Source organism: Electrophorus electricus, unplaced genomic scaffold (genome assembly GCF_041902795.1).
Source record: "Electrophorus electricus isolate QZ-2024a unplaced genomic scaffold, ASM4190279v1 Scaffold41, whole genome shotgun sequence".
NCBI lineage: Eukaryota > Metazoa > Chordata > Actinopteri > Gymnotiformes > Gymnotidae > Electrophorus > Electrophorus electricus.
In genome coordinates, this window is record NW_027658704.1 from 222,682 (window position 1) to 249,818 (window position 27,137).

At 38.0% G+C, this 27,137-nt stretch overlaps 1 protein-coding gene and 1 long non-coding RNA gene across 2 annotated transcripts; both read left to right on the plus strand.

Annotated features, from left to right (window-relative positions):
* The first annotated feature begins 1,773 nt into the window (after positions 1-1,773).
* On the plus strand, positions 1,774-19,908 carry LOC113577293 (myelin expression factor 2). The gene is made up of 17 exons (XM_035525176.2): positions 1,774-1,978; positions 2,932-3,140; positions 3,807-3,859; positions 4,792-4,799; positions 4,903-4,996; positions 7,007-7,198; positions 7,700-7,853; positions 7,939-7,988; positions 8,139-8,199; positions 10,626-10,724; positions 13,080-13,121; positions 13,896-13,985; positions 14,075-14,170; positions 14,362-14,430; positions 17,181-17,359; positions 17,459-17,510; positions 19,445-19,908. Exons 1-17 carry the CDS (start codon positions 1,860-1,862, stop codon positions 19,606-19,608), a joined length of 1,731 nt encoding a protein of 576 aa, XP_035381069.1. The 5' UTR covers positions 1,774-1,859; the 3' UTR covers positions 19,609-19,908.
* Positions 19,909-21,879: 1,971 nt separating this feature from the next.
* LOC145655953 (uncharacterized) lies at positions 21,880-23,035 on the plus strand. The gene is made up of 3 exons (XR_014121769.1): positions 21,880-21,893; positions 22,279-22,336; positions 23,007-23,035. It is a non-coding gene; the product is annotated as an uncharacterized LOC145655953 (long non-coding RNA).
* The last annotated feature ends 4,102 nt before the right edge of the window (positions 23,036-27,137 follow it).

Consider the following 27,137-nt stretch of genomic DNA (forward strand, 5'->3'; position numbering starts at 1 on the left):
AACAATTTAGTGCAATACCACGAGCTCGTAGTTTTGTTCTTAGTCTCAATTGTAAGGAACTTCACTGACACGCAATATCATCACCGACACATATGTAAAAAAATAATTCTTTATAGATACTATTTATAATGGACTTTAAAATATTCCCACACCACACATAGTGTGAGAACCTATGCTATAAAATCCTACGTCGCAGAAACGCATACAAAATAAAAGGCACTCGTAACTACCGGAAAAGTGACTCAGCCCCCTTGTGCAAAAAAATACAAAACAGGTTAACCCATATCATAATAACAAAAATGAAATAGAATAAATAAACATTAAAACACCACAAGTGAGCTTATGCACATAAAATGCTTTTAGTTCCCCACCCATCATTCAGGACTCGACTTGCTCCTAGGTTGCGCTTGCTCCTTGGTTATATCTCTCTCAGCGGCTCTGGGCCACGTCATAAAACATCAGCTGATACATGAGCTCTTTAAAAACATCATTTTACTCCGCATTAGCTCCAGGATTCTATCAAACTAAAAGGAAAACCCCTGGATCCCTTACCGCTCTAATACTGCTATTTTCCAGCGTCTGTTACAACCAACTGGTATATTTGCCAATGGCCATCCACCAAATATTAAGCATATGCCTTTTTATACTCCTTAATCCTCTGCAGTAAAATAAGGAAGCTCACAACCAATGGGCTATTCCCTCCTTAATTACACGGCTTCTGTAAATGCACAGTATTATCACTCACTCAATCACATCAGTTTTCACCCTACCACATATTGGTCAACTAATGTGACTGCAAACCAGGGTCAAAATCTGCAAAAAGGACACATAAACTTTATTGATTTAACTCGGCGGTGCACAGAATGATCACTCGGTACAGTGCATGCCGCTTAGTATTTTTGACCGATTTGCGTCAGAGCAAGATAGCAGTATTTTCAGACTTAGCCCCCACGCAGTTGTTCTTCACCTGGCCGCACGAGCCGAGAGATGGCTTGCTGACTACTGATCTTAATCCGCATTGGCTAGAATCTCCACCAAAAAAAACGTACTCACAAACTGCAGTTAACACAGCACGCAGGCTATTAAAAATATTAAGTGTGAGTGGATAATATGCTTAGATGTGATATTTTAGTTTATAGTCTTCCATGAAATGGTACATATTTGTATGACTACCACAAGAGCTAACAACTCTCGTAATGAGCGGCAGGGAAAAGTGTCCGGTTTGACGGCTCAGATCCTCCACAGATTTCAGATGGCTACTTTTGCTGACCACCAAGGAGAGTCACAGCTTATCTCGAACAAGTCTATAAATAGAAGTGAAGACTTGTGTGGGTTGGTACTGTCACTCTTGGAAACAGAAAAGCAAATAGCACATAGCAAATCGTGCAGAACTGATTTACGCATTCACAGTATTTAATTTGCAACTATCCATTTATACACATTTAAACATAATGTATATATTTATTCAAAAACGTTATGGTGTATTTGTGAATTTGTTTTATTTTGTACAGAATTTGCAGATTTCTATTAATTTTGTGTATTTTGTTTTACGTGTATGCTGTTGCACAAATAAAACTGCATGTTTCAGTAGCTACATTTGTAAATATCGATTCACTAGCTCAAAAAAAATCTGATTCTTTTTGACGTTATAGTAGCTGGTCCGGCCTGTAGGTATAGGTACATACTTGAGGCGAGGCGCAGTTCATCTCGAAATCCATTTATTTTTCCCCTCCCCCAATGCCTAGATCGCGCGAGACTAGGTTGAGCTCGAGAAGTCGGAGGAAAAAGCGTCGCAGCATTTGAACTACGGACAGTCAGTTAAAAGAAGGCATTTTCAATAGAAGCGAAAATCCGCAATCATGGCTGAAACTAATCCGGATCTTGGGGATAATGTTAAACAAGAAGAATCGTTAGATGCTTCTCCGGTCATCGGGGGAGATGAAGAGGCACTACAAGAAAACACAAATGGCGTTAAAACGTAACTCCTGTTTTATTGTACAGTCGTTGGTCGTTGTGGTTTGTAGCTAGCTAGCTTTAACTGTTCAAAGCCAGTCTCCATGTTTTTGCAAGCTAGCTAGTTATATTTAACGGCTCATATTAAAAGTATAAAATTGCTAGCGAGCTAATGTTTTGACGTTTGGTCTTAAGTTAGCGTTAACGTTAACGTTAAATACGTTCCTTAAGCGTGGTCGTTTTGGTTTAAAAATCTGCAGAACTCATGCTTTGTCGCTGGCTAGGATATCTGCATTTCCTAGCTAAGTCAGCTAGCTAGCGAGCTAACGCTCATTGACTAGGTTATAGTAGGCCTATTTACTGCTAGCTACTCCTAGCTAACTTGCTAAGAATATTTCTCCCACTTATGTAGCTAGCTATCTAGCTCCTAGTCGTTCTTCCTAGTTTATGCGTACGTTAATTTCCTAGCTGGCTACTTATATTGTATTTAATTTTAATGGAGCTAGACTGTGATTGTAGTAGCTAAGTTAATTACTAGCTGGATAATTTCCACACTAGTTTCGTAGCTAGCTAACGCTAACTAGCTAACAGTAGATTAGTTATTGGTTATTGGACGTAACAGAATTTTTGTTAGCTAGCTATGTTAACTAGAAGTTTGAATATATAGCTAAGTTACTTTAGTCTCGTGAAATGAGCTCCGCTAATGGTTAAGGTTACGTTGTAAATATCACACACACATTCGTATTATGCCATGCGACTATTTTTAATCCAGAACATTTTCATCAGAAATAGCTAGGCTTCTGTTGGCATTTCTTTTTAGAGCAACGTGGAGGAAAGTTTGTTCTGTAATCGGCATAAAGACAAATATCTGAGATTCCTTTGTTTACTATTTTTGATTTCTTGAGTTATAGTAGATTAGGGTTATCATAGATATCGGTCTGCTGTGGTAAACACTCGTTTTTTCATCTCTTTGTCTAGTGATGCAGAGGAGACTCCCAGGGAGAAGTCAGAGGCAAAAGAAAAAGAGAAATCCTCTGGTGGCCGAAAGTCCAATCGCTATCACCCCTATAAGGACAGGCATGGTGGACCTGGAGACAAGAAAGCTGCCCACCGAAATCGCGTGTTTATTAGCAATATTCCATATGATATGAAGTGGCAAGCAATTAAAGATCTAATGCGAGAGAAAGGTAACCTATGCAGAGATTGCGCCATGCACAAGTGCTGCGGTCCCTCTGTCACCCTAGTGTGGGGCTCCATCCTTATCATGTGTGAAATATAGAGGCAGATGATTAGTGTACAGATAGCAAGTTGAATTTGAAAAATGTGGACAGTGTTTCTTTTTTTTTCCTCTTGGCAGGAGTTATATACAGTTTTGGTTTGAATTTTTCCAGATAAAGATACCTTTGGATATTTTTGGCCTTGTATTTGTGATCAGCTCCAACATGTAACCTCTGATAATCAGTAGTAGCCATTTTACTGTTGAATCTTTTGTAAGGTGACAATGATGCTGAAAATTGATTTTATTTGCTTGTGTTCTACTTGAATTTGGTTCCTAAAATGTTTTAGAGGGATGGTAAAGGTTGGCGGTCACCTTAAAACAGTACTGTGCTTGCTTGAAAACGAACTGTTTTTGAACTCTGTGCACCTACATAGTTGAATATTGTTGAATAGCTGTTTGGTCTCTGATGTGCTAATTTACATTATGGGATGGTGGTGTTTTGGGTGAAGTTAGTTGAAGGTGATTAACTGGGCTTTTTTACCTGTAGTGTCGTACCCAGGCCTGCTGTGAAGACACCACCGGTGTTTTAAATGTGTTGTTTTCTTTGGTATTTTCCCTTTTGTATGTCTCGTAGTCGGTGAGGTTACATACGTGGAGCTCTTTAAGGATGCTGAAGGAAAGTCAAGGGTAAGTGATGGCAACTCTGCTAGGCTGTGTGAGGCGTTAAATGCCCTCCATAGCTTCATTCTCTAATGTGTTGAACAAGGGAACACACACCCGTGACTGGTACTCCACTGGTAATGGTTTTTTTGTGGGTAGCCTAGTCAGGATACTGTTGATGACTGCTGACCTTTTGACCTTGGAATGGTTTGTTGATGCTAAAGTGATTTTAGTGGGAAAAATCAAATGTTTATTTTACCTGAGCAACGAAAACTCCAGTTTATCTGGCTGTACTTTTTAATTGGTGGTTTCAAGTTTGGCTGGAGCTATATCTTCTAGGAAACATGATTTATTTGATGATTGGCCAGGTGTTTTATTGATCATTTTAAGACTTGATAATGCAATAAGAGACCTTCGACAGAAAGTGTATGTTAAGGGTAATTTATTTCTATTTAAGATTTGATGGGTTTTATTGTGTAACTTGCTTCATCTTTCAGCTTTCCTTCTTAAATCATGTCCATCTCTGTTTAAATTGCAAGTGTTTCATAAATGTCTTTTACAGGGATTATAAAATGCAATTTTAAGAACATGTAAATTCAAAATGTTACACTCAGAATATTTTACACTTTTTAAAGTCTGTAACCTTTTGTTCTGACGGGCAAACTATCTTCACTATCTTCACCCAGACAAATGATGCATTTTCACATTTCACATGACCTTGCTTTATAAAAAAAATCTCTTTGGTTTTTTATTTTTGTTTGTGTTCAATAATTCAAATTACAAGATATTTGAGCTACAAAAACAAGGTATTGGAGTTGGTAGAATATTACTTTCCAATTACCAATGCACTATTTGTCAATATATACTTTGTGCTCATCTTGTTTGACTGTATTAATTTGAGTGGTTCATTTATTCTCCTCTTCTGGCCTGTATGTGGAATCCTCCTGTACTGCTAACAGGGCTGTGGGTAAGAACAAACCTTATGGAAAGTAGTGTTTTTTTTCCCCTTAACATACTTTATTAAAGCATGGTTCTTCATTTTGTGGAAGTGATTCTCTTATGCTTTGTAGGGTGGTTGAATTCAAAGATGAGGAGTTTGTGAAGAAAGCGTTGGAGGTCATGAATAAGCATGATCTCAATGGCAGACCTCTGAACATCAAAGAGGTATGAAACCTTTTTTTACTTTACCATGAAATGTATACAATTTTAGTTCTTGGCTAGTTCTTGTTTGTGTTTGCTTTTGTCATGGATAAAAAAAATTGAATCATGTAGCTATAGATAATGTAATTTTCTTCTGAGTATGTGTTTACAAATACCTAAAGAGGTTCCTTTTTGCTTTTTTTTCTTGAATAATTAGTTTTGTAATGTAGCTGTGGCGATTAATTTTATACTATAGTGAGAGTAGTTGTCTGCCGTACAAGTATAAGAAATTGGTAGGGATGGGTATAGTTAAGAATTTATCGGTACTGAAATTGATACTGGTATTGCTCATCAATTCTGATATTTCAGTGCTCTGATACTGCCCTCCATAATTTAGGGCAATAAATAGATACAAGATAAATGTCAAAAGATTCAATGGTTATTTTGTTGCATGGTAAATTTTTATTTATTTATTTATTTTTGCAGAAAAACTAGTTCTTTCTTTCTTTACCTACATATCAGGGAGGAGTGATTGCTGCATATGTCTGGTGGTGATGTCTTAATGCTGCTTCACTATCATAAGATAGCACTCTGCCAAGCTCACCAGTGATCTTTTTCTTCGCAACTTTATACCAGACAGGCATGAGGATATTAGATAACGTGCCTCTGGAAGGGCCGTGGTCACTAGGGTCATCTCCCTACAGTTAACAACCGTAAGCAATACAAAATAGTTTTATTGGTTGCCAGGACACCTTTCACTTCACGCTCACACTACGTTCACTTACACTAGTTCACACTTGCACTACATTCACGATGATAGCAGGCGACCATTAATTTCCTATGTGAGTGTGCTTTTAAGTTGAAATTTCTCAGCAAGCTGCAAGTGACAGTTGACAAATCAAGTTGAATTTTTACAGCTTTATGCAAAACATTTTGGCACAGTAGTCTAAGTGGTTCCAGTTAATTCCACAAACCAATCAGTCGGGCATTGTCTGAGGTCCCAAGCCTCTTCTCCCAGAACATAGCTCAATAGTTGGCTAGCTTAGCCTGCATGCTAACCAGTTTTTAGTTAACTTGACCAGCTACAAGACTAAGCAGTTAGGGTTACAAATTATTTGAGTTTAAATGAATATATGTTAAAATGAAACTAATTACTTGAGCAATTTACTGCACATTTGCTTATCAGGAAGGAGGTAAACAGTGTACACTGCCGCATGCAAAAACATGAGCAGCCTGTAGCACACCCACAGAGACACGAGGTGACATTAGCGACTATGCTAGCTATTGTTTACCGGTCATATCTAGACTCCACTATAGTGAAGGGCTGTAAATCTTTCATAATAAAATTGGCCACATCCCTGTGATATTCTGCTGTTTGCAGGAGGGGAGATCTTCCCTCCTCTAGCAATGGAGAATGGGCTGGGTGTCTGGCTTCTGACAAAGTTGTGGCAGCTACTTGTCTGGAATTGTTTAGGAACATAAATTAGAAGACTTTTATTTATTTATTTATTTTTTATATAAATATAAAGGCTTTACACGCAACTACAATTGTGCATATATTGCATTTAGTTGCATTTTCATTAAATTTAGTGAAGTGAGCCCACACTTTGGAATATTTTATCCTTGTAGCCATGATTAAATAGCATAGAATGATGCTTTGCATTCCAAACGGTTAAGAATATGGTTAGCCATTCTGAGTTATGCAAATTCTTATGTCACATGGAGCAGAGCACTCCTGTTACTGATCCAATTTAGCCGTAACCATTTAAAAATGTCAGCTATGTAAGAATACATTAATGTTAAATAAATACAGGTGTAACCACCATTTTGTCGTTGAAATTCAGTATTTCGGTATTAACCAGTCAGCAATCGGTAGCGATTTAGTACTGGCTCTCCATACCCATCCCTATAAATTAGTATATGTTATTATAAGAAATTTCAATTTGGCATGCACCACATTAACTATATTAATGCATCATCTTCAGAGATTTTGGTGAATACTGTATGTGATTTTAAGCGTATTATTTGGATCAGGATCCTGATGGAGAGCATGCACGACGAGTGCTGCAGCGGGGTGGGGGAATGTACCCTGGAGGCAGGGGGCAGGATGGGGGTCCAGGAGGAATGAGTCTGCCTCCCTCCATTGTTAACAATCCCAACATCCCCCCTGAGATCATCAGTGCGCTACAGGCGGGGAGACTCGGGTCCACAGTTTTTGTGGCCAACGTAAGACAAATCTCTCTCACTTTCCTACTTATGCTTTGTCCAACCAAGCTGCACCTGAGCTTGGATGTTCATGTTTTTAGAGTGCGCCAACTAAATTGAGTCACACCTTAAAGAATAGGAACCGTTTTCCCTACACCTTGTAAGACTGCTTGAGCACCTTAATGGTGTATTTAACATTAATTTTAGTGGAAATAGTACTTTCAGATTAACATGGATGTATCTTGAAATGTAAGTATTCCATCTGTAATGGAAGGTGTTTTTGCGGTTTGGTACAGCTGCACTGGAGATTACCTGTAGCCTGTGTTCTTATAGTTAGCTTTCCTGTGTCTAATACTTACTCGGTGCTGGAACATACAGTGACTGGTCTGTAAACTTGCAGTAATTCCTGAGATAATTACAAACTAAAAATAGTTTAAAATCATCAAATCAATTGCTTGGAAATCCCTTTAATCCTCATTTAATCCTATGCAGTTTGATGACCAGACTTTGCTTTATGTGTAGTTGGATTTTAAGGTGGGCTGGAAGAAGCTGAAGGAGGTGTTCAGTATGGCTGGAGTGGTTAAGAGGGCAGATGTGAAGGAGGATAAGGATGGCAAGAGCAGAGGCATGGGCACTGTCACCTTTGAACAACCACTTGAGGCTGTGCAGGCCATCTGTATCTTTTACACTTCTGCAACGCATGTGTATTTGTCAGAATACTGTATTCTTTCGTTTTTATATTTCTTAACCATGGCAACCAGCCATGTTCAATGGTCAGATGCTGTTTGACAGACAGATGCATGTTAAAATGGTGAGTTGTTTTGAACTTGGGTTTCATGCTTCTCGCAGGTAGCCAAATGGTGGTGGTTAAATTCTGTTGAAGGATTTAACTTTAACCCAAATGAGTTGTAGTGATTTGGTAAGCATGATTTATGCATTTGTTTGTATACCTTACTTATAGGATGATAAGTCTCTTCCACCAGATGACTTCCGTCCGGTTGAGAAGCCACCTCAGTTGCCCAGTAAGAGTTTCTGCATCTTTTTTTCTTTCATTGTCCCTATTTTTACATTTCATTGTTTGTTTTGATATGAAAAGTCAACAATTAGAAGAGTGATTTTATGAAAACCAAAAATACTGTGCTGCATGCTCAAACTCCTATAACTCTGGTAGAAGGTAGGGGTGGCGCCAGATCCAATATTCAAAGTTTTTACAAATATTTAAAGGTTCTGGCAAGAAGAAAAAGTCAAATAGCTGGTATTCCTTTTAACTGAGTTTATTATAATGTTGATTATCTCTTGTTTTCGTGTTGGACCTGCATTATGAGAAGCAGAGTTTGTAGGACTAGGAGATTAGCCTATGTTACCTTTGCCAGCGTAGTTACTAGCTAGCCAGTCCACCTACATGTTGTGGTCATTGTTCAGTCAGTCTGTCACAACAGCTGCAGATTTCACACTGGAGAAATGTTGTGCAATTCATAGCTATTCTAGCAAAGTTCCTGTGTTGCTATTTCCACTTGGAAGATGCAGTGAAGCTTTTTTGGCCAGGAGATGATTAGGCTAGCATTTGCCTGTTAGCCCTGAAACCTAGGCCAAGTTATTGGCAGTGTAGATTGCTTTGAATTGCAGCTGCACATATAAACAAGGATTGGCATGTTTGCATAGCTTGTTCGGCTACTCTCCTTTTTACAGATCTATAGCAAGGTAGTGCTGCTGTCTACTAGTAAGTTACCTCCAGACTTATCAGTGTATTTTTGATAGCAGGAACAAGTCATGCAGAGTCTGTCACCCACAGTTACAAGGTCTGTGCTGAATTGAACCAGAACAACTCAGTGTTAAGGGATTAGTTACACAAATTAGTTACTAATGAGCTAATGGAGCAAATATTATGAAGCTAATTGGATGGTACAACAATGCTACTTTCACCAAATCTTAGAGGAAATGTGATTGAGCAGTGACTTTATATTAGATCAAGCCTCATAAAATAGGAAAATATGAATAACTTCATGGGTGCAAGTGAATCGTTTTGCGAAACGTTTTAGCTAGCAAGCTAGATGTTTGAATGAGGAAGGAAATGTTTCTGATGTGAAGGGTAAATCCTTAGTGATTTCGTGGTTGTTTATTGGACAGTTACACACATTCATCAATAACAGTGATTAGATGGATAAGGCATGAGGAACACATAAATCACACAGTGAGAGGCAGATGATGTGTGTCTTAACCTATATATCTAACCTCTCATAGGCTCTTTTACTCTGACAAACTTGAAATGGCAGATTCAGGATATATTGGTCATATTTCTGCACTGTATTATCACAAAGATATAAAAAATATTTAGCGACTTCAAAGCGGACACGCCAGAGCTTGAGCCAACCGCACTGGGTTAAACAAAGCCTCCTGTCTGAGTTTACTGAGATGAATGTAATAAACAGGCAATGCCAACAACTACTGCTTCTGTGCCTTTGTTAAAAATACCAGAGCCCATGAATCCAGGAATGTTGAGGTGTGTATTCAAAACATAGGTTAACAATGGCAACCAGACAGCAATGATTCACAAAAGAAGCAGTGATGGGCCGTCACGCAGAGCAGGAACCATTTAGCAGATGTCCAAACAGCAGGTAATAAATGTGAAGATATGGGCATTACCTGGTCCTGGTCCTGACATGAGCCATATCTACTCCCAATAGCTCTGTGTGGCTCCCAACTGGACTAGCTAACACAAGGCAAGGTAGTTCTGGTCATGAAGAACCCCAACAAGGGACAAGCACCATCCAGTTACAGATGAGTAACCTGCCTGAACAGCATTTGCAGTGTGCATTATCCTGCTGATCAGTGGCCACTGCCTTTAGGCAATACCGTTGCCATGAACTGGCTCTGCACTAATGTTTAGGGAGGTGGGATTCACATGCCAGGTACCACGGTTTCTCAGAAGAACATTGCATCACAATGCCTCAGCTCTCAGCTTGCATGACTTCTTCCCATAGTGCAACTTGGTGCAATCACCCCAGGTGAGTGAGACTCATGCCTGGCCGTACAAATAATGTAGGAAATAACCTTATGCAACAGACCAGGCCACCTTCTTCCATTGCTTATGGTTCAGTTCTGATACTCATATGTCCATTGTATGTACTTTTCACAGTGGACAGGGTCAACACGGGCACTCTTACTAGTCTACGCAGCCCCATATGCATCTTGATAGATGCCATTGTGTTGAGAGAATGTTATTCACTTATTCTGTCAGTGGTTTTAATGTTGTGGTTGATAGGTGTTGTGGTTGATTGGGACCCCAAAACTGGTTCTAGGAATGTCCAGCAGGTCCCAGGAATGATAACATTGACCTCACTCTCAAGGAATGCAGTCCTAATATTGATAAATATTGCAGAATGTTTGTGGGAGGTGGTTGTGTATTTGTTTTGTATTTTTGATGGTTTGTATGTATGTGTGTTTTCAGGAGGTCTGGGGGGAGTTGGAATGGGTTTGGGCCCAGGTGGGCAGCCAATCAACACCAACCGACTGAGTGGTGGAGGGATGGGATCAATGGGTCCTGGAGGTTAGAACGCTTACTTGTGCAGGCACACCCTTTTTGTTAACACATTTAGCAGTCATTGATTAATGGGAGTAAACATAAGCTCACATAAAAAAATGAGACCTTTTGAGATGTTTTTGATTTTGGTTTTTAAGTGGTTCTCTGTGTAGATATAAGTGTTGGCAGTAGCAGTATTCTGCAGTTTTGTTTGTATCTGGCCTTAATATCTGTGTTTTTAAATAGCAATATAATTATCTTAAACCTTAGGAAGTCTTATTAATAAGTACATTTTCAATTGTTGAACACATTTGGTAAGCTTCATAGTTGAAACACAGTTCGGTCCTAAATGGTTTAATACATTTTAAATGAGAAGAGTAAAGCCATAGAGGCATGGGGAGGTTAGTCGACCAGACAGGAATGTGGCTGCCCTTACTTGTTCTACTCAAGCCAATGCTTTGCATTAATGTATTGGTTAGTAATGTGAGGGTTCTTGTGGTTTCAGTAACTCATTATTTGGCTTTTAAGAATAGACAACTGAACACGTTCATAAATACTTCATGCATTCACAATTATTTAAAATGCTTTTGAATTTGAAGAATAAATGTTTTCCATGACAATAATATAGGATACTACAGTCATGGCCAAATGTTTTGAGACTAGCACAGATTTTGGATTTCAAAGTTTGCTGCTTCAGTTTTTATGTTGGCAATTTGCATTAACTCTAGCTTGTGAAGAGCGAACAGATGAATTGCAATTAATTGTAAAGTCATTGCCATGAAAAATGAACATAATCACACAAATTTCTGCATTCCAGCCACTGCGTTTCAGCACTGTCACAAAATGGCCTGCTAACATCATTTCAGTGATTGTTCTTATTACTTCAGGAAAAAGTTAATTGAACCATTTATCGAATCAGTATCTTCACTGCAACTGAACCTCTCTCTTTGAAGAAGGCTTCAGGGGGACCAAGAAAGTGTCAAGTCCATCTCCTAAAGAGGATGCAGCTATGAGATCAAGTCACTAACAGTATCTGTACACACAGATAGGCGAAGGCTTTTGGGGGATGGCTTGGTGTTGAGAAGGGCAGCAAAGTTGCCACTTATCTCCAAGAAGAACATCAAGGACAGAGTGACATTCTGCAGGAAGTATAGGGATTGGACTGAAGAGGACTGGGCCAAAGTTATTTTCTCTGATGATGCCACTTTCAGACTGTTTGGGACAAATGATCGTCTGTGTCACGCCAACAGTGAGGCATCCTGAGACCATTTGTGGGTGTGCTTCTCATCTAAGGAAATGGGTTTGCTAAAAATTTTGCTTAAGAACTCTGCCACGAATAAGGAATGGTATCAAAACATCCTCCAAGAGCAACTTCTCTCAACGATCCAGGAGCAATTTGAAAAATGCATTTTCCAACATGACTGAGCACCCATGTCCCAAGGCAAAAGTGATAACCAAGTAGTTCAGTGAACAAAACATTGAAATTTTGGGTCCATGGCCAGGAAACTCCCCAGATCTTAATCCTATTAAGAACATGTGGTCAATCCTCAAAAAGAGGATGGACAAACGAACAAACAAACTTATCAAACCCAAGCACTGATTAGGCAAGAATGGGTTGCCATCAGTCGAGATTTTTCCCAGAAGCTGATGTCCAGTATGCCAAGACGAATTGCAGACGTCTTCAAAATGAAGGATCAACACTGTAAATATTAAGTCTTTGCTTAAACTGGATGTATTTGTCAATAAAAAGTTTTTTTAAAAACTTATGCTTAAAATTGTACTTCACGCTACCATATATAAACATTTGACAAAAGGATCTAAAAAAAAAAACAAACTGAGGCAGTAAACTTTGTGAAAACCAAAATTTGTCAGTCTCAAAACCTTTGGCCATGACTATACATCTGTTCAGGTATATATTTTTCGTAATACTGATTTTAAAAAATAGCATTTTAAAAATTGCTTTTATGTGGACTGAACCTTAAATATGTAATGTTGATGCTTAATGTGTATGTTTTGGGAAATATTTTTGCAGGGCTACCGAGCCCATTACTTGCCATTAAGTATAGAAATCAACACTAAGTTCATAGGTGTTGGGTGTATTCCAGGAACATGCATACTAATAAATATGTAAGTCCCTCTCAATTGGAGCAGCCAGAAAATGCAATAAATGTAAGAGTCTAGGTAAACATTTTATTCCTTGCACTGTTGAGGTAAAGTGGCAAAGCCAGATAAGTTTGACTACCTAATCAAATATGTTGAATGTGTTTGAAAACAATATTTGCCATTGAATGAAACGCTGAATAAACTGACATAGATTACTGTATAAAAGTTAAGATATTAATTATGCAAGTTGCAAGTTTAACTATGATTTTGTCTGTTTAGGTATGGATGGAGGTGGCTATGGAGGCATGAACAGAATGGGAGGTACGAGATGACTAAGGACATTTTCACACTTGTCCCTATTTGAGGAAAGGGTTTATCGCTGGTTAGCTTTCACAAACAAGAACTCCATTTTAACCTTGGCTTGATGGTAGGATCAATGGTAGGATTAGCTTCATTCGTCATTTATTTTGCCTGTATACAATTACTCAGGCGGCAAGGAACAGTGCTTTTGGGATGCACAGACTTTCACCATGCAGGAGCATCTGCAAACAAGGAGTTATTCTCATTTAAGATGATTTTTGCATTGTATGTCTGTAGGTTGGCTTTTTTCCCCCCTGTAAAATATACTTATGGTGCTGTGCAAAAAATTTTAGGTACCTGAGAAAAATGGATTAAAAAAACTTTATCTGGACAGAAAGTGTTTTATTTACTATGAAAATTCATGAAGCTTGAAAAGAATGCAATAAGTTGAAGCAGTCACTTTACAAAGTGAATCAATTATGCAGCCCCACACACGGCATTGGGAGCAGATTACTTCCACACTTGCTGCTCATTTCTTCAGAGCTTGCTAAAAATGAACCCCAGACCACTGATTTCAGAAGGACCAGAGACTAGTATTCTGGACCGAGCTCTTTCACACTTGACCAAATTTACCAAACTCACAGAGCAAGCAGACATGGGTCTGGGGAAAAGCTGTAGTGTGAAAACGCTATAATTTTTATTTAAGCTTCTGTTTTTGATCCAGTCGTACACTGATCAATAATCAACCCTGTGTGTGTGTGCGCGTGTGTGTGTGTATGTGTTTGAATGTTGCAGGAATTGGTGGTGGATTTGGGGGCATGGATGGAGTGGGTGGGATGGCTGGATTCGGAGCCAGAGACATGGCACCCATGGGTAGAATGGGAGGTAAAGCTTTCTTCTCTGTTTTGTCAGTCAGTTTTCTTGGCTCTTTTTGTCCTTGTAGCTATGACTTACTGAGTTCTGTGTTTTGTCAGACATGTATCGGTCAGGTATGGGGGGGATGGATCGGGACTTTAGCCGGAGTGAGATGGGGATGAACCGGTCTTTTGGTGACTCGTTTGGAGGACTGGGTAAGTAGAGCATGTACACACATCTCCTGTCTCATACACTTGCATCTCTAGCACACACAGTCACGTGTGGTGTCTTTAAAGTGTGGACATGCCTTTGAAAAGATGTTGGTGTGTCTACTTCTGTTAGCGTATATGTACATGCTCTTATATGTGTATTTCGTTTGTGCTGAAAGGCTGTTTTTCCCCAATAGGTGGTGGAATGGGAGGCTATGGGGGAGGCATGGGAAGTGCTGGCATGGGACCCATAGGGGCAGGATTAGGTACATACATGTTCACCTTTTAAACACTTTCACACCAAAATGGGGGAGCACAGGGAGTAATTGTAAGCCTGCAAGATATACATATCTATATATATATATACACACACACACACAGAGTTTATATATTAACATTCTAAACACCACACTGAAACATCTCTCTATCATGGAGTTTCATCTAACCCCATTGACCTTGTGAACATCATATGAAATCTTCAGCAATGCTGCTATGCCAGATGCACTCATACGGGCTAAAGAGTGACAATATGTGCATTTCAATGGGTGGTCTACAGATATTGTACAATACAATACCTACAATATGTACCTGTAAGGTGGCTTTATCTGATAAAGTGGCCAGAGAGTGTAGATGCACGTCACAATTGCCATGACACTACTGTTGTCCAATCACTGCTTTGTGACATTTAGCCTGCACATTTGCTGTTGCTTCTCTCAAGAATGCAATTAAAATCAAACATACTCCTGCATTTTATATATGTAGAGACAACACAGAAATACATTGAGATGCAATACGATAAAATGAATGGGCATTAAATCTTTAAAGTGGATACATTTGAGCCTTATGTAAGATAGCCAGCTATGTACCAAGTAGCATTGCTAGCCAGCTATCAGACAATTATCATTAGCAAACAGCCTAAATTAACTTATAACTAAAGTGTCTTATTCCTGTAGCAGGTAGTTTAGCTTGTTTCAAACATTTCTTGAAAAGACATAAATTAATTGCATAATTCCATGAAATAAGATGAAATGTCTGCCAAAAATGAATAAGTTAAATATTTTAATGTTTGTTACTGTATTTTATTATATAAAATCAAATGTATATAGACGTTAGAAGCTTCTAATTAAAGTGACTGATAAGTGTATAGCTCTGCAACCATTTCTGTAAATTGTCACAAATTGGTAGTACAGCTATAATGATATTGATCTGACCTTATATTGGTAACCCCCCCGACTAGTAATGGACTATTTTAACACCCAAATAGACATTAACATTGGTTTACAATAATTAATGACAAAATGAATCTCAAAATAATTTACATGAGGTGTATGGTTACACTGTTGCAGTATCTCAAAATGTACCATTTGAACATTTTATCTGAATTAAAAGCATTAGAATTACATTATAATTTTATACAAGCTATAGTTAAACATTACCTATTATTCAGGTCTACATTGCGCAGTTTGTGAAGAACGTAAAACTAAGTCTTAATTTCTACAGACTGCTGCAGCTAAATGTACATATATGGCTGTTCGGAGTTCTCAAGTCCTGTTATTATTTCTGTGTGCTCTGGAGAAAGAAGTATTCGGTCGTAGAACTGGATACCAGTTTATCGTTGCATAAGTCACATTTGAATGATTCAGAAATCTTAGTTTTTGTTTCCCCTGCCTGCAATGTCATCAGAATGCATATTCCACTACCATCCCCTTACACAATGATTGTCTGCTATGTTAAGACTGTTTGGGTGTAAAATTAAACAGTAATGGTTAAGTACGTGAAAACTTGTGCCCATGTCAAAGATGCTAAGAAATAATTATGGTCTATATTATATATTGATTGTAACATTAAATATGTTGTGTATTTTAAACATATAATTTCAGTCTAGCTGAATTGTAACCTTTGGAGGTAATGACAAGGTTAACATATTTTAGCTTACTTTGTTATTCAGAAGTCAAAAACTGACTTTGTTAACATTTAACAAAGCAAACTTCATACACACTTTTGTGATTATTAAATGAGTACAATGTAATTATACTATTGCAATCTGCTTTTGGTTCAGTATACCCAATCAAGCCATCAAAAAAATGATCTAGGTGTCCTAGAAATCATTCCCTTGTCTTAATAAATACAATGTTTCACATTGAGCTATAATGTAGCTTGAGCTATAATAGTAAATAAATCTAACAAATATACCAAACTTTTTATTTTTTCATTGTTTTGTTGAGGAAACAAACATTGGAATGTTTGCTGATGGTCAATGGAAAATTTGAAGCTTAGAAATTCTGCGTGTACAAGGTGTTCTAAACATTGTACAAATGTATTTTAAAATTAATGAGTATTAAGTTGTTAGTTAATGGTAAATCTTGAGAGCTGTACTGTTTTAAGCACATTTAATTTGTCATTATCCCAATGTTATTGATGACATTAAACTTAGCTACAGTAACAGCTGCTACAAATAGGATTAGCAATCTGTAAAGAGTATAAACTAGCACATTTTTTTTCATTTCATTTAACGTTACCCAGCTAATGTAATTGTTCTCATGAACAATTTCCATGTCCTTGTTACCTTGAGTCCTAGACTAGACAGATTCCAAGTGATGACACCAAATTCTTTAATTAATTTTCTTGAGACTGGTCTCGTGTACTACAACAATATGTCCAGATATGGTGCAGTGAAACAAAACTGATCAGAGCTTTGTAGCCTGACTTGTACATGGAGATGTGAAGTCAATGACTAATTTAATTATTAGTATTTAATTATTATGCATTTAATTATGCCACTACAGGTATATATTACTAAGTGTTTTAGCCTGTGTGTTTGTCAGTGACTGCTATTAACATCATTGGTGATTGTGGTGGCTGTTCTTTTGTATGGGCTCTTTTTGTGTGTGTGTGTGTGTGTGTGTGTGTGTGTGTGTGTGTGTGTGTGTGTGTGTGTGTGTGTGTGTGTGTGTGTGTGTGTGTGTGTGTGTGTGTGTGTGTGTGTGTGTGTGTGTGTGTGTGTGTGTGTGTGTAGGAGGTGGTATAGGCAATATGGGCATGGACCGCATGGGTGGTGGTTTTGACCGGATGGGCAGTAACATGGAAATAAACAGGGGTATTGGCCAGTACGGCACTAGCTCTGCTCACATTGGCAGTGGCATGTTGGACAGAGGGGCAGGATCAAAAGCAGGCTGCCAGATCTTTGTAAGAAATGTAAGTATGGATGAATGGGTGATGTGCATGAGTCCTCACATTACAGTGGTCATTGGTCCCGCCCCCCCTGGATTTCTCAACACTGCTCTTTGTACACAGCTGTCCTATGATCTCACTTGGCAGAAACTAAAGGAAAAATTCAGCCATTGTGGTAAGTGTTATGCATGAGCGCACAAACTATATTGTTACATTTTTGCAAGTACACAAATTGGGTGGAACAATTTTGTGAATGTTGCATTTTATATATTGTATTTATTGGTCCGTAATCTGGATATTTTAATGCATTTAAACAAGTAATGAGTTATGTTTGTGTTCATGTCCAATTTATTTTCTGACTTAGGCTGAGGTACAATACAAGATTTTGGCCTTGATTTTCAGTCTAGCTAAGTCTGAGCTAGTTGTCTCTAGTCTGCAGATTTTGGTTCAGTCAGGGGGCACATGCTGAGACTTTCCTGTGGATCAAGATTTAGAGAAGTTGGCAGACCTCAAACTTTTGACTTTTTTTTGTTTTTCTGGGGTTTTTTTTGTTTTTGAGGACCCACTATACTAGCAAATTATAAGGGTTGTCAATAGCCAGTGAAGTGTTAGAGCAAAAAGGTAAACACAGAACGTAAACAGCAAACGTGTTCATGTGTGCAGGGGACCTCCTATTATCAAGGACAATTTGGACATTTTCACACGAGTTTTTTTCCAGACCCAGGACTGCTTTCTCTGTTCAAATGTAAATGCTCTTTTAGGCTGTAGACATCACACTCAAACTCATGAGTGAGTCATGCAGTTGTGTTGAAATATCTGATTTTCGTTGTAATGCAGGAAAATTTGGGGGAAAACAATTCTTAGATATGTGCCTTAACTGCAAATTGGAGAGTTAAGTGCCAGGACTCTTTCTGTTGCTATGAAGACATGTTAAATGCGAACATTGCATTTCTGACCTGCACAGGTTCACCATTTGATTTTTGTTGTGGATTTAAATTTATTTACTGCTCAACTGTGGGCTGTTAGCTTAGTATTGCAGGCTAGCCTGGCAAGGCTAAGTTACAAAGCATTTAAAAGCATTTGTCTTAAGTCCATCCATGAAATTTGTAAAAAAAAAAAAAAAAAAAAAAAAAAAAATTGGCCCCAGGCCATTACTTATGTTGAGTCCTGTCTGATTGCTGGTCCTAGAGTTTGTTTCAAGCGAACCCCTGTGCATACGTTCACATACTGAAGCTATCCACTCCCAGCACCGCATGTGGTGTTGCATGACTGGTTCATTTTGTAATGGGACTGCGTTGATTTATTGTGTTAGTTCCCTTTTTCAAGTTGCATGATGGGGAGGAAAGGATTGCAGTGTATTTTCATGTAGGCTAGTCATATGATGGCACATGTTCTTATTATTCTGCATCAGTATATACCAGAATTTCATACAACTGGAGCAAGGTTATTGTAATAAGCTCATCTTTGTGAAGCAAAATGCTTGCATGCATAGCAAAAAACCTACAGGAACAGCTCCTTTGCATGTGCTTCTGCTTGGTGAAAATCCATGTATCCAAAACGTGCTGATCTTCACTGCTTCAGTTTTTTTTTTTTTTTCAGGGAAAATAATAAGCAGGATCAAAGTCTAACATTTCTCAAACTTGTGCTCAAGAAAAGTGAGATGGAATTGTGCAGTTGATCCTTGGTTTGAGTGGAATTCTTCTTTGTGAAAATAAACCAGCAATAATGAAACCCTCCCCCAGATGATCAAGTATTGGACTGAACTATTTGATTATGCCCAAAAAATTACTACAAGCATGCAGATAAAGGGGGGGGGGGAAATGGGCTGCACCTCACCCAGAAATGTTTTTGCAGTTTCTTTGTTTTTTGATTCAATGTAAATGGTGGCACAAACAACAGTAAGAAGTTGTACTATGTTTATATCTGAGCCTCCTAGCTATGTGCTAAGTGTCTGTTTCACCTAATTCTAACCCATTATGTTTACAATCCAGTAGTGTGTGATATGCTGAAAAACTCACTTGGGTCATTTTTAAAAATCCATTAGGACTATAAACATTGTGTAGTGTCTCCAAGGCTTTATGTAGATAAATCCTTTATTTTTCATTCCAGGTCAGGTGATGTTTGCAGAGATCAAGATGGAGAATGGGAAGTCTAAAGGCTGTGGGACAGTCCGGTTCGATTCTCCAGAGAGTGCTGAGCAGGCCTGTAGGCTTATGAATGGCACCAAAATAAACGGCAGAGAGGTGGATGTGCGCATTGACCGTAATGCATAACATAAAAACACTTATTGAGTTCATAAGGCCACCCTCTACTCCATCATCCCCAACTGTAACCTTTCAGACCTTTGTTTTGTTTTAAAAACACTTTTCTGAACTTTTGGACTGTCGTACACACCTCCCCACCCTACCCCGAGTGTGAATATGAACATCGACAGACTCCACTAGTGGATGTGTATAATGTTTAAGTACCATGACGTCTTCTTTTTTTTTCCCCTTCTTTTTTTGTAAACTCTTTTTAATTTGTGGATTACCAGTTTATTGGAATGGAAAAAAAATAAACTTTTTAATTTTTAAGCTTTGTTGTCCTCAATCTATGGATCAAAGTGTTGGCTACAACATTTTTTTTTTTGTAAGTTTTAGAGATTTAAGGTTCAAAGACTAATAAAACACAAAAATACCTGATAAATGGATTGCCTCTGTTCTTAAACCTATCAAATTTGAAAGAGGTCTGCAGTTAAACCTTATATTTGGGAAAACCTAAAAGCAAGCACATATAGGAGGTGGCCACTTTTGAAATACAACAGGCTAACCTCAAGCTTTTACTTGACATGGTTCCTTATAATTTAATGTTATATAAAGCCACATATGGTCTTTTTAAAGTGCATTAAACAGGGGAATTTGTTCATTTTTATGTATGAAAGAAAAGGTGGTAGTAGTAATAGTGTAGTCCTATTATAAAATGTATCATTTGCAATTGCAAATTAGACAAACATTTGGGTGAAGACACTGACTACATATTTCCTATTGTGGGGGAAACAGTTTTTGTGGTAACCCCAAACTAGCAATTGTGTTTGTCATTGAGAGGATATATGCAGGTGCAGTACCTAAACTTGTGGAAGAATGAATTCTAATCAACAGACCTAATTCTTCTTGTCTGAAACCAGGCCATTTGGACATAAAATATTAAACCTATAATGCACTTTGTAATATTTTGTCATGGTCCTTGGAGTTTTGAAATCACAAAATAAACAGCAAACAATGAAAATAGTACAGGGGATCTGAACAGTCTCAATGAGGGTGGGGGTTATTTCATAGATGGGGAGCAATTTTAGAGAAGCCTTGGTCACCAAAAGAGTGGCGGTTAGGAGATAGTACCGCTAGCAGACCAGCCAAACGAGCACGATTAAAAAAATAATAATTTAAAGCATGGCAAACACACCAGAAGGATGTTGGAAAGGCCAAAGCTGAAAAAGCGAATGAACAAGCAAGCAAAATCCACACTCAGTACAAAGGAACCAACTCACTAACCTAGTGAAACAAAAGCAAGAAATGGAGGGATACAAAAAATCGAGATCACAAAATTCACATCAGCTTAGCTATACTCCCTGACTATTCACAAAACATCCACAAACAAAAGTCCATTCAAGTGTGAAGTGACCCGGTTTTGTTTTATATGTATATAAAGTGTGTGTGTGTGTGTGTGTGTGTGTGTGTGTGTGTGTGTGTGTGTGTGTGTGTGATTTTTATATGTATAAATTGCAAATGTGTTTATATTTTATTTATCTTCGAAACGTTTTGTCGTTAGAGTAGAATGACTTCGAGTTGGATTTACTTCTACCTACAGTAAAGTACAATTGATATTTAATTAACCCACTTAAGTTTACCTGTTTTGCATATTTTCTTAAATTCACTTTAAAGGTTGTCACTTATAGCATGATACCCATGTGTTTCATATCAAAATGTTCAGAACAATCTCAGCTCCCACCATCGACAAAACTAAAAGGTCACTGCAGACTTAGGAAATGCCTATGCTGTCTTCTTGCAAAGACTTAAGCGAAAAATCGACGCCAACGCGACAGAGTGCGTATGGTACTAGTTTACTGCCAAAACTTCGCAAATAAACGGAACGTATTCTGTAAATATCATACTAATTGCAAACAAATCTAACAAAGCGTTCTTTACACATACAAAACGCGACTGTTGCAAATGCGTATGTACTTTCAAATAAATGGAAAGATGTTTTCTAATACATTGCACTTAACAAATATAATACACATGCAAAAAAGGAATGAAATAAAACATGGTTTTCAACTATTCCGGTTTCATGATTCGCAAACATGTACAACTTATTGCAGAAATGTGAATCACGTGACGTTTGGTACACTTGGAGCAGGCACAATTTATGTTGAGATTTTCTAGCAAATACACACTGCCCCTGTACAAATACATCCCTGTGGAACAGTAGGTGGCACTGTGTGTACGTCTTACAAGATGTGAAAACACTACAGCCGACACTGAGTGAAGACCATCGCCTTCTATCGATAATGAGCGGCCAGCAGGTGAGTTTGTGTTTCTGTATATTTGCTGGTCTACCTAGTGCCCAAGAGTTTACTGCACTTTAACCTTTACTGTAATTCCTAGCGCTTCCCTGTTTTAACTTCCCCTCAAAAAAGTACCGTTACCCTAACTTAAAGTTAAACTAAGCTAGCCGTTAGTACTTGTGTAGGTTATGCTATTCTTCAGCTGAAGTTGATTCAGCGGTCCGTTCATATTCATGTTTACATGCGCAGTCTTGCAGCAAGTCCTCTGAGGTTAGTGGCCAAATATGATAATGACATCCTAACTGAGTTAGCTAGTGATGTCCTATTATCTAATGTTTAAGTTAATGATGTCAGATTTCTAAACACATTGTATTCTTTTTTTTCTTTTTCTTTTTTTTTGTAGGAATGAGTGAATGAGATGGACCCTGGTGTTTGTTTTGTAGCCAGCTTTCAGAATGGGTGTAAGTAGAAACAATTCAAATTTAATGAAAATCGGTGATAAAACTGGGAATTCAGTCTGGCTTACTACCTAGTGCATTTAAGAATAAGTTAAAGGGATTGTTTTCACAAGACATGATATTCTAAATCAAGGTTGTCCAGTTTTAATGGGAAATATTGCTTTGTGAAATAATTTCCATGTGTGCATCATCAGACCCATTACCCTTCTGACTGCACTGAGCTACATGCTAGTGTATATGGGGAGGCATGTACTTTTTTTTTCTTGTCCTCAATACACAATTCATTTACCTATTTATTGTTAAATTTACATAAATATATGCATTGTTGATGCACAAAGACTTTATTTAAAATGGCTTCCAAAATCAAAGTCAGTGTGTCTCAGGTCACACTTGCCAATTTCTCTCACATTCAACACAATTGTAAAACTGACCGTTTGGTTACAGTCTAACTTATATTTCAGGCATTGACATGTATTCCCAGCCCAAGATAATCATGTTTCCAGGAATTATCATGTTTTGCCTCTGCAATGTATGCATGTTTGTATTTATATTTGTATTACATCCCATTTATTAAGTTGCTGGACATAATTGACATAGAAGTGCGGTCTAGTATATTGGATATTGAAGCGGGTAAGGACCATCTCATGCAGCTACCCATATCATACCTTTGCAGAATGAAGAATAAGAATTCTTCTGCAGTACTTTTTGATAATGCTGAGAAAACAGAAGGTTAGTAGTGTATTTAGGATATTTTCTATCCTGTGTGTTTCACTAATAAACATAAATAGCACAGACTTGATTTGAAATATCACAAATCGTGTTTATAAATCAGAATTTGTGGTTATCATAAAAACATTTTTTAAATGTATTTAAATACATGGAATAAAAATACATGGTTCTTTAAGATTCATTTACAACATTCTTTTATAGAATGAAAGGCTATACCAGACATACCCAGGGCAGCACCCTTGTACGGGGAAATTGCTCCACACTCATGCACCAGGGAAACAACTACATTTGCATGTTGATCTCAGAAGCATTGTCTCGGATCAAAAAATGGTTCTGATCAGTTTTTTAAAGCAGGCAGTAGAAAAAAGGCTGTTTGATGGAGAGGCAGACCACCTTTACCTTTATCATCAGCATTCCTGGTTGAGATTGATCTGTTTCTGATGGCAGGCGGAATGACTGGCTACTGAAAAGCTGAAACTCCAAATGAAAATCCAAATGATCAAGATCATTGGCTTAACAAGTGCTGTAGAGTGCTCTGACAGATGTCTGATTCGGCCATTTGTCTGTACACTCATCTGCCTTGACACTCCCATTAAGCTGGCGATAGACAAGGCACAGATAGACTTTGATTCAGAATGTGTAGCAGGTAAAATTGTTAAGCATGTAATAAATGTTATATTGATAGATGTACTGTATTTTAAGAATATTTGATGCTATCAAGTGATTTATTTGATATTGCCAAATCGGGCCCGCTAGACAGCACAGGTACAGTAGGAGGCAATGGTACTTTTCTTTGAGGGGAAGTTAAAACAGGAATGAGCTATGAATCACAGAACATTGTGTTATTAACAATAATACAATAATTGCAGAACATGAAGCATTATCAAAACAGGACTCGACATCATATGGATGTAGGTTTAGTCAAACAGCAAGTTAAATACAAATTGAAGTAAAACCTAATGTACAACTCCCATGGCAAAAGAAATAAATATCCACTCAGTACAGCATCTTATGAGGGAATACAATCCACAATTGAAGGTTTAGTAAAAGCATGAGTTCTAGTCAAAACTATAAGCCCATGTAATACCCAAATATTTCCATTAAGAAAACCTAATTCAGACTTAATACATGACCTGTGAGCTGAAACACCAGTAGTGCCTGTCCCCCCCACACTACTCTCAAACATACTGCCAGACTCTAAGTATTTCAATGTAATAGATTTATGCTCAGCCTCAGTAGACCATTACATGAGCAGTCAAAGCATTTATTTACATTTACTTATGGTGGTAAACAATATACTTATAATACATTACCACAAGGCTACTACTAGCCTACTACTACTAAGGCAGCAGAAGAAAAGTGACGTTAAAGTGGAAAGCACAATTCTCCAATATGTTGATGATTTATTACTCTTTTGTAAGACTAAAAAACAATGTGAGTAAAATTCAAGTACTGTGTTAACAGCATTAGCAGAAAAAGGGCATAAAGTAAATCAGGATAAGTTACAATTCGGGGCAACAGAGGTAGGCAACTTAGGTAGACATCTTAAGGGAAGTGAAAGGTCCATCATGCCATCTCATATCAAAGCAGTTAGAAGTGCACCAAACCAACAGGAGTAGCAGAAATGTTGACATTTTTTGGAATGGCTGGGTATAGGAGACAGTGGATATGTGACGATGCCTTAGAAACTGCTCCATTGAGGAGATTCATACACAGAACTTGAAAGGTCAATTGGTGTGGGAGGAAGAGGCAGATCAAGCCTTTGAAAATATTAAAATAGACCTAGACCTACTCCAAACCATTTCAGCTTTATGTAGCAGCCAGGAATGGCTATGCAAATGCAGTATGAAAACAAGTAAATAATGGTCAAAACCAACCCATTGCTTATTTCAGTACACAGCTTGACAAAATTGAACAAGGAATGCTACCCTGTTATCAGGGTTTTGCTGCAGCCACTTATGGTTATGAAAAAGCAACATCCATAACAATGGGACACAAGGTTGATATATTTACAAGTCATGTTTTACATACTTTAATAACATCCACTTCAATCATAATAACAAATGTTAAGACATACAGGGTATGCTGACAAAAGTCAGCACCTGAGTTAACAATATGTAGATGTTCATGGGTAAATCCAGCAGAGAGAATGGATAATCCAGATGAGGGTACAGCAAATCAAATCAAATCAAAAGTAAATATCAAATCAAATAAAAAATTGATTTATATAGAGCTTTTTACAACAGATGTTGTCACAAAGCTTGTCCAAGTCCAAGCTCCCAGTGAGCAAGCTAAGGGGGGGGAAGAAGGAAGAAACCTTGAGAGGAACCAAGACCCGAGGGGGGGGGCATCCTCCTCTAGCCGACAATGGTCACCACAATAATAACAATTTAAAGTGAAAAATAAATAAAATGAAAAAATAAGCCATTAATGTCTTGTCCAACTTCCTAGTCCTAGTCTTGTACCAAGGTGTGCATGTGTCTGAGACCCATCATGCAAGAGAATGTCCAAGGGCAACAGACAGTAGTTGGCTGGGATGGAGGTGTGATTTATCACATGATTGTGAAGTTGTAACTAGTACCCAGACAGGATTTATATAGTGAACCATTGCCATACAAAGATCAGGTTCTGTTTGTAGATGGGTCATGTTTCAGAGGGCCAGAGGGGAACCTAGGAGGGTATTCAGTAATCCAGTATAGACCTGATAGTGATAGTTATGAAACTACTTTTATGACAAGTGTTCCCCAACGTTACCAGTGAGTCAAAGTGTTATTTGACAAACACCACCTGCGACACCAACTACAAACAGTGAGGAATCTTGACAGTGGCTGTTAAACAGTCATTCAGACTCCAACGCAGATAACACAGTAAGGGTGTGAGCCATGCACATCTTGGTTGTCTTCGTTGAAGATCCAGTCAGAGTTAGATTAAAGGATTATCTAGAACTGTAAGTCAACCATGTGGAATCCAGTGGACATTGCTGGACTGAATGGGGTGAGGAGAATGAATTGTATATTGTTTTTATTTGTTCTTTTTTGTACTGTTACTACTATTTGGTTATCATACAGATGGAACTCAGTCAGTTGTGATCTTGCCATGTTGATCACACTGATGCAGAGGGCTTGAATGATACAAGTACTCTTAACTACACCGACCAGACCAATGTCACAAGGAATGTACGTCGTAGACGCAATGTTGTCTCTTCAATAAAAAAATATTCTCAGAACATTCAGAGAGCAGAAGATGTTCACTGCATCCAAAATTTCAGATAATGTGTGGCTGTCTTATGTTAGTTACATTGCCCGCACTATTACAAGAGACAACTGCATAGGGTGTGCTAAGAGGAGAATTCGACCAATATGGCCATTCATTTTCAACTCCACTACATATATCAAAGGAAAGCTTTGTCCCCTCTGGTGTTTCATGTATAGGGGCAGTGTCTGTTATTCTGTGGGTAATAGGAAGGAATGTCAGGACTTCCTAAGTAGATATAATAGCATCCTTTATCTCATTTCACCTCGTATTGTTTAAGGAAATGAAACTGATATAAGGGCAGTGTGGATTAACACCATATTCCCTGATTGTTTTCCCAAAGATTTTGGGAAATTGGGAAATTTCTCAGGGAAATGTGGAAGAATTTGGATTGTGGATCATTCCCAACATGTTGAGTTTGAACTCTACCCAATATTTTGACAGTTGTAATGGCAGTTTTGTATACCCAGACCTTGCCAATCATGCTTGACTCACCCAGAAATTTGATGGTATTGTAGTTCCAGAAGTTTATTGGGTATGTGAGCGAAATAGACTATATGTGGCCTTAGCAGCAAAATTTACATTTACAGCATTTAGCAGACGCTCTTATCCAGAGCGACTTACAAAAGTGCTTTGTCATTTACTCATAGAATACATCCTAGCCAGTACAGCAGGTTAGAGTCCAATATACTAATGATCTAGAATACTGTAGAAATACAGGGATCACTGCTGATACCTAGAAGTATAAAATAAATAAGGTCTATCTTAAACAATGATAAGTGTAATAAACAATACCCTACAATAAGTACTAATTTAGTCAGTC

Bases quoted from the DNA above. Each gene is read 5' to 3' on its own strand.
- LOC113577293 (XM_035525176.2), top strand. From the start codon at position 1,860: ATGGCTGAAACTAATCCGGATCTTGGGGATAATGTTAAACAAGAAGAA. The intron at 7,199-7,699 runs GTAAGACAAATC...CTTTATGTGTAG, and splicing joins CCACAGTTTTTGTGGCCAAC to TTGGATTTTAAGGTGGGCTG. The intron at 17,360-17,458 runs GTAAGTATGGAT...CTTTGTACACAG, and splicing joins GCCAGATCTTTGTAAGAAAT to CTGTCCTATGATCTCACTTG.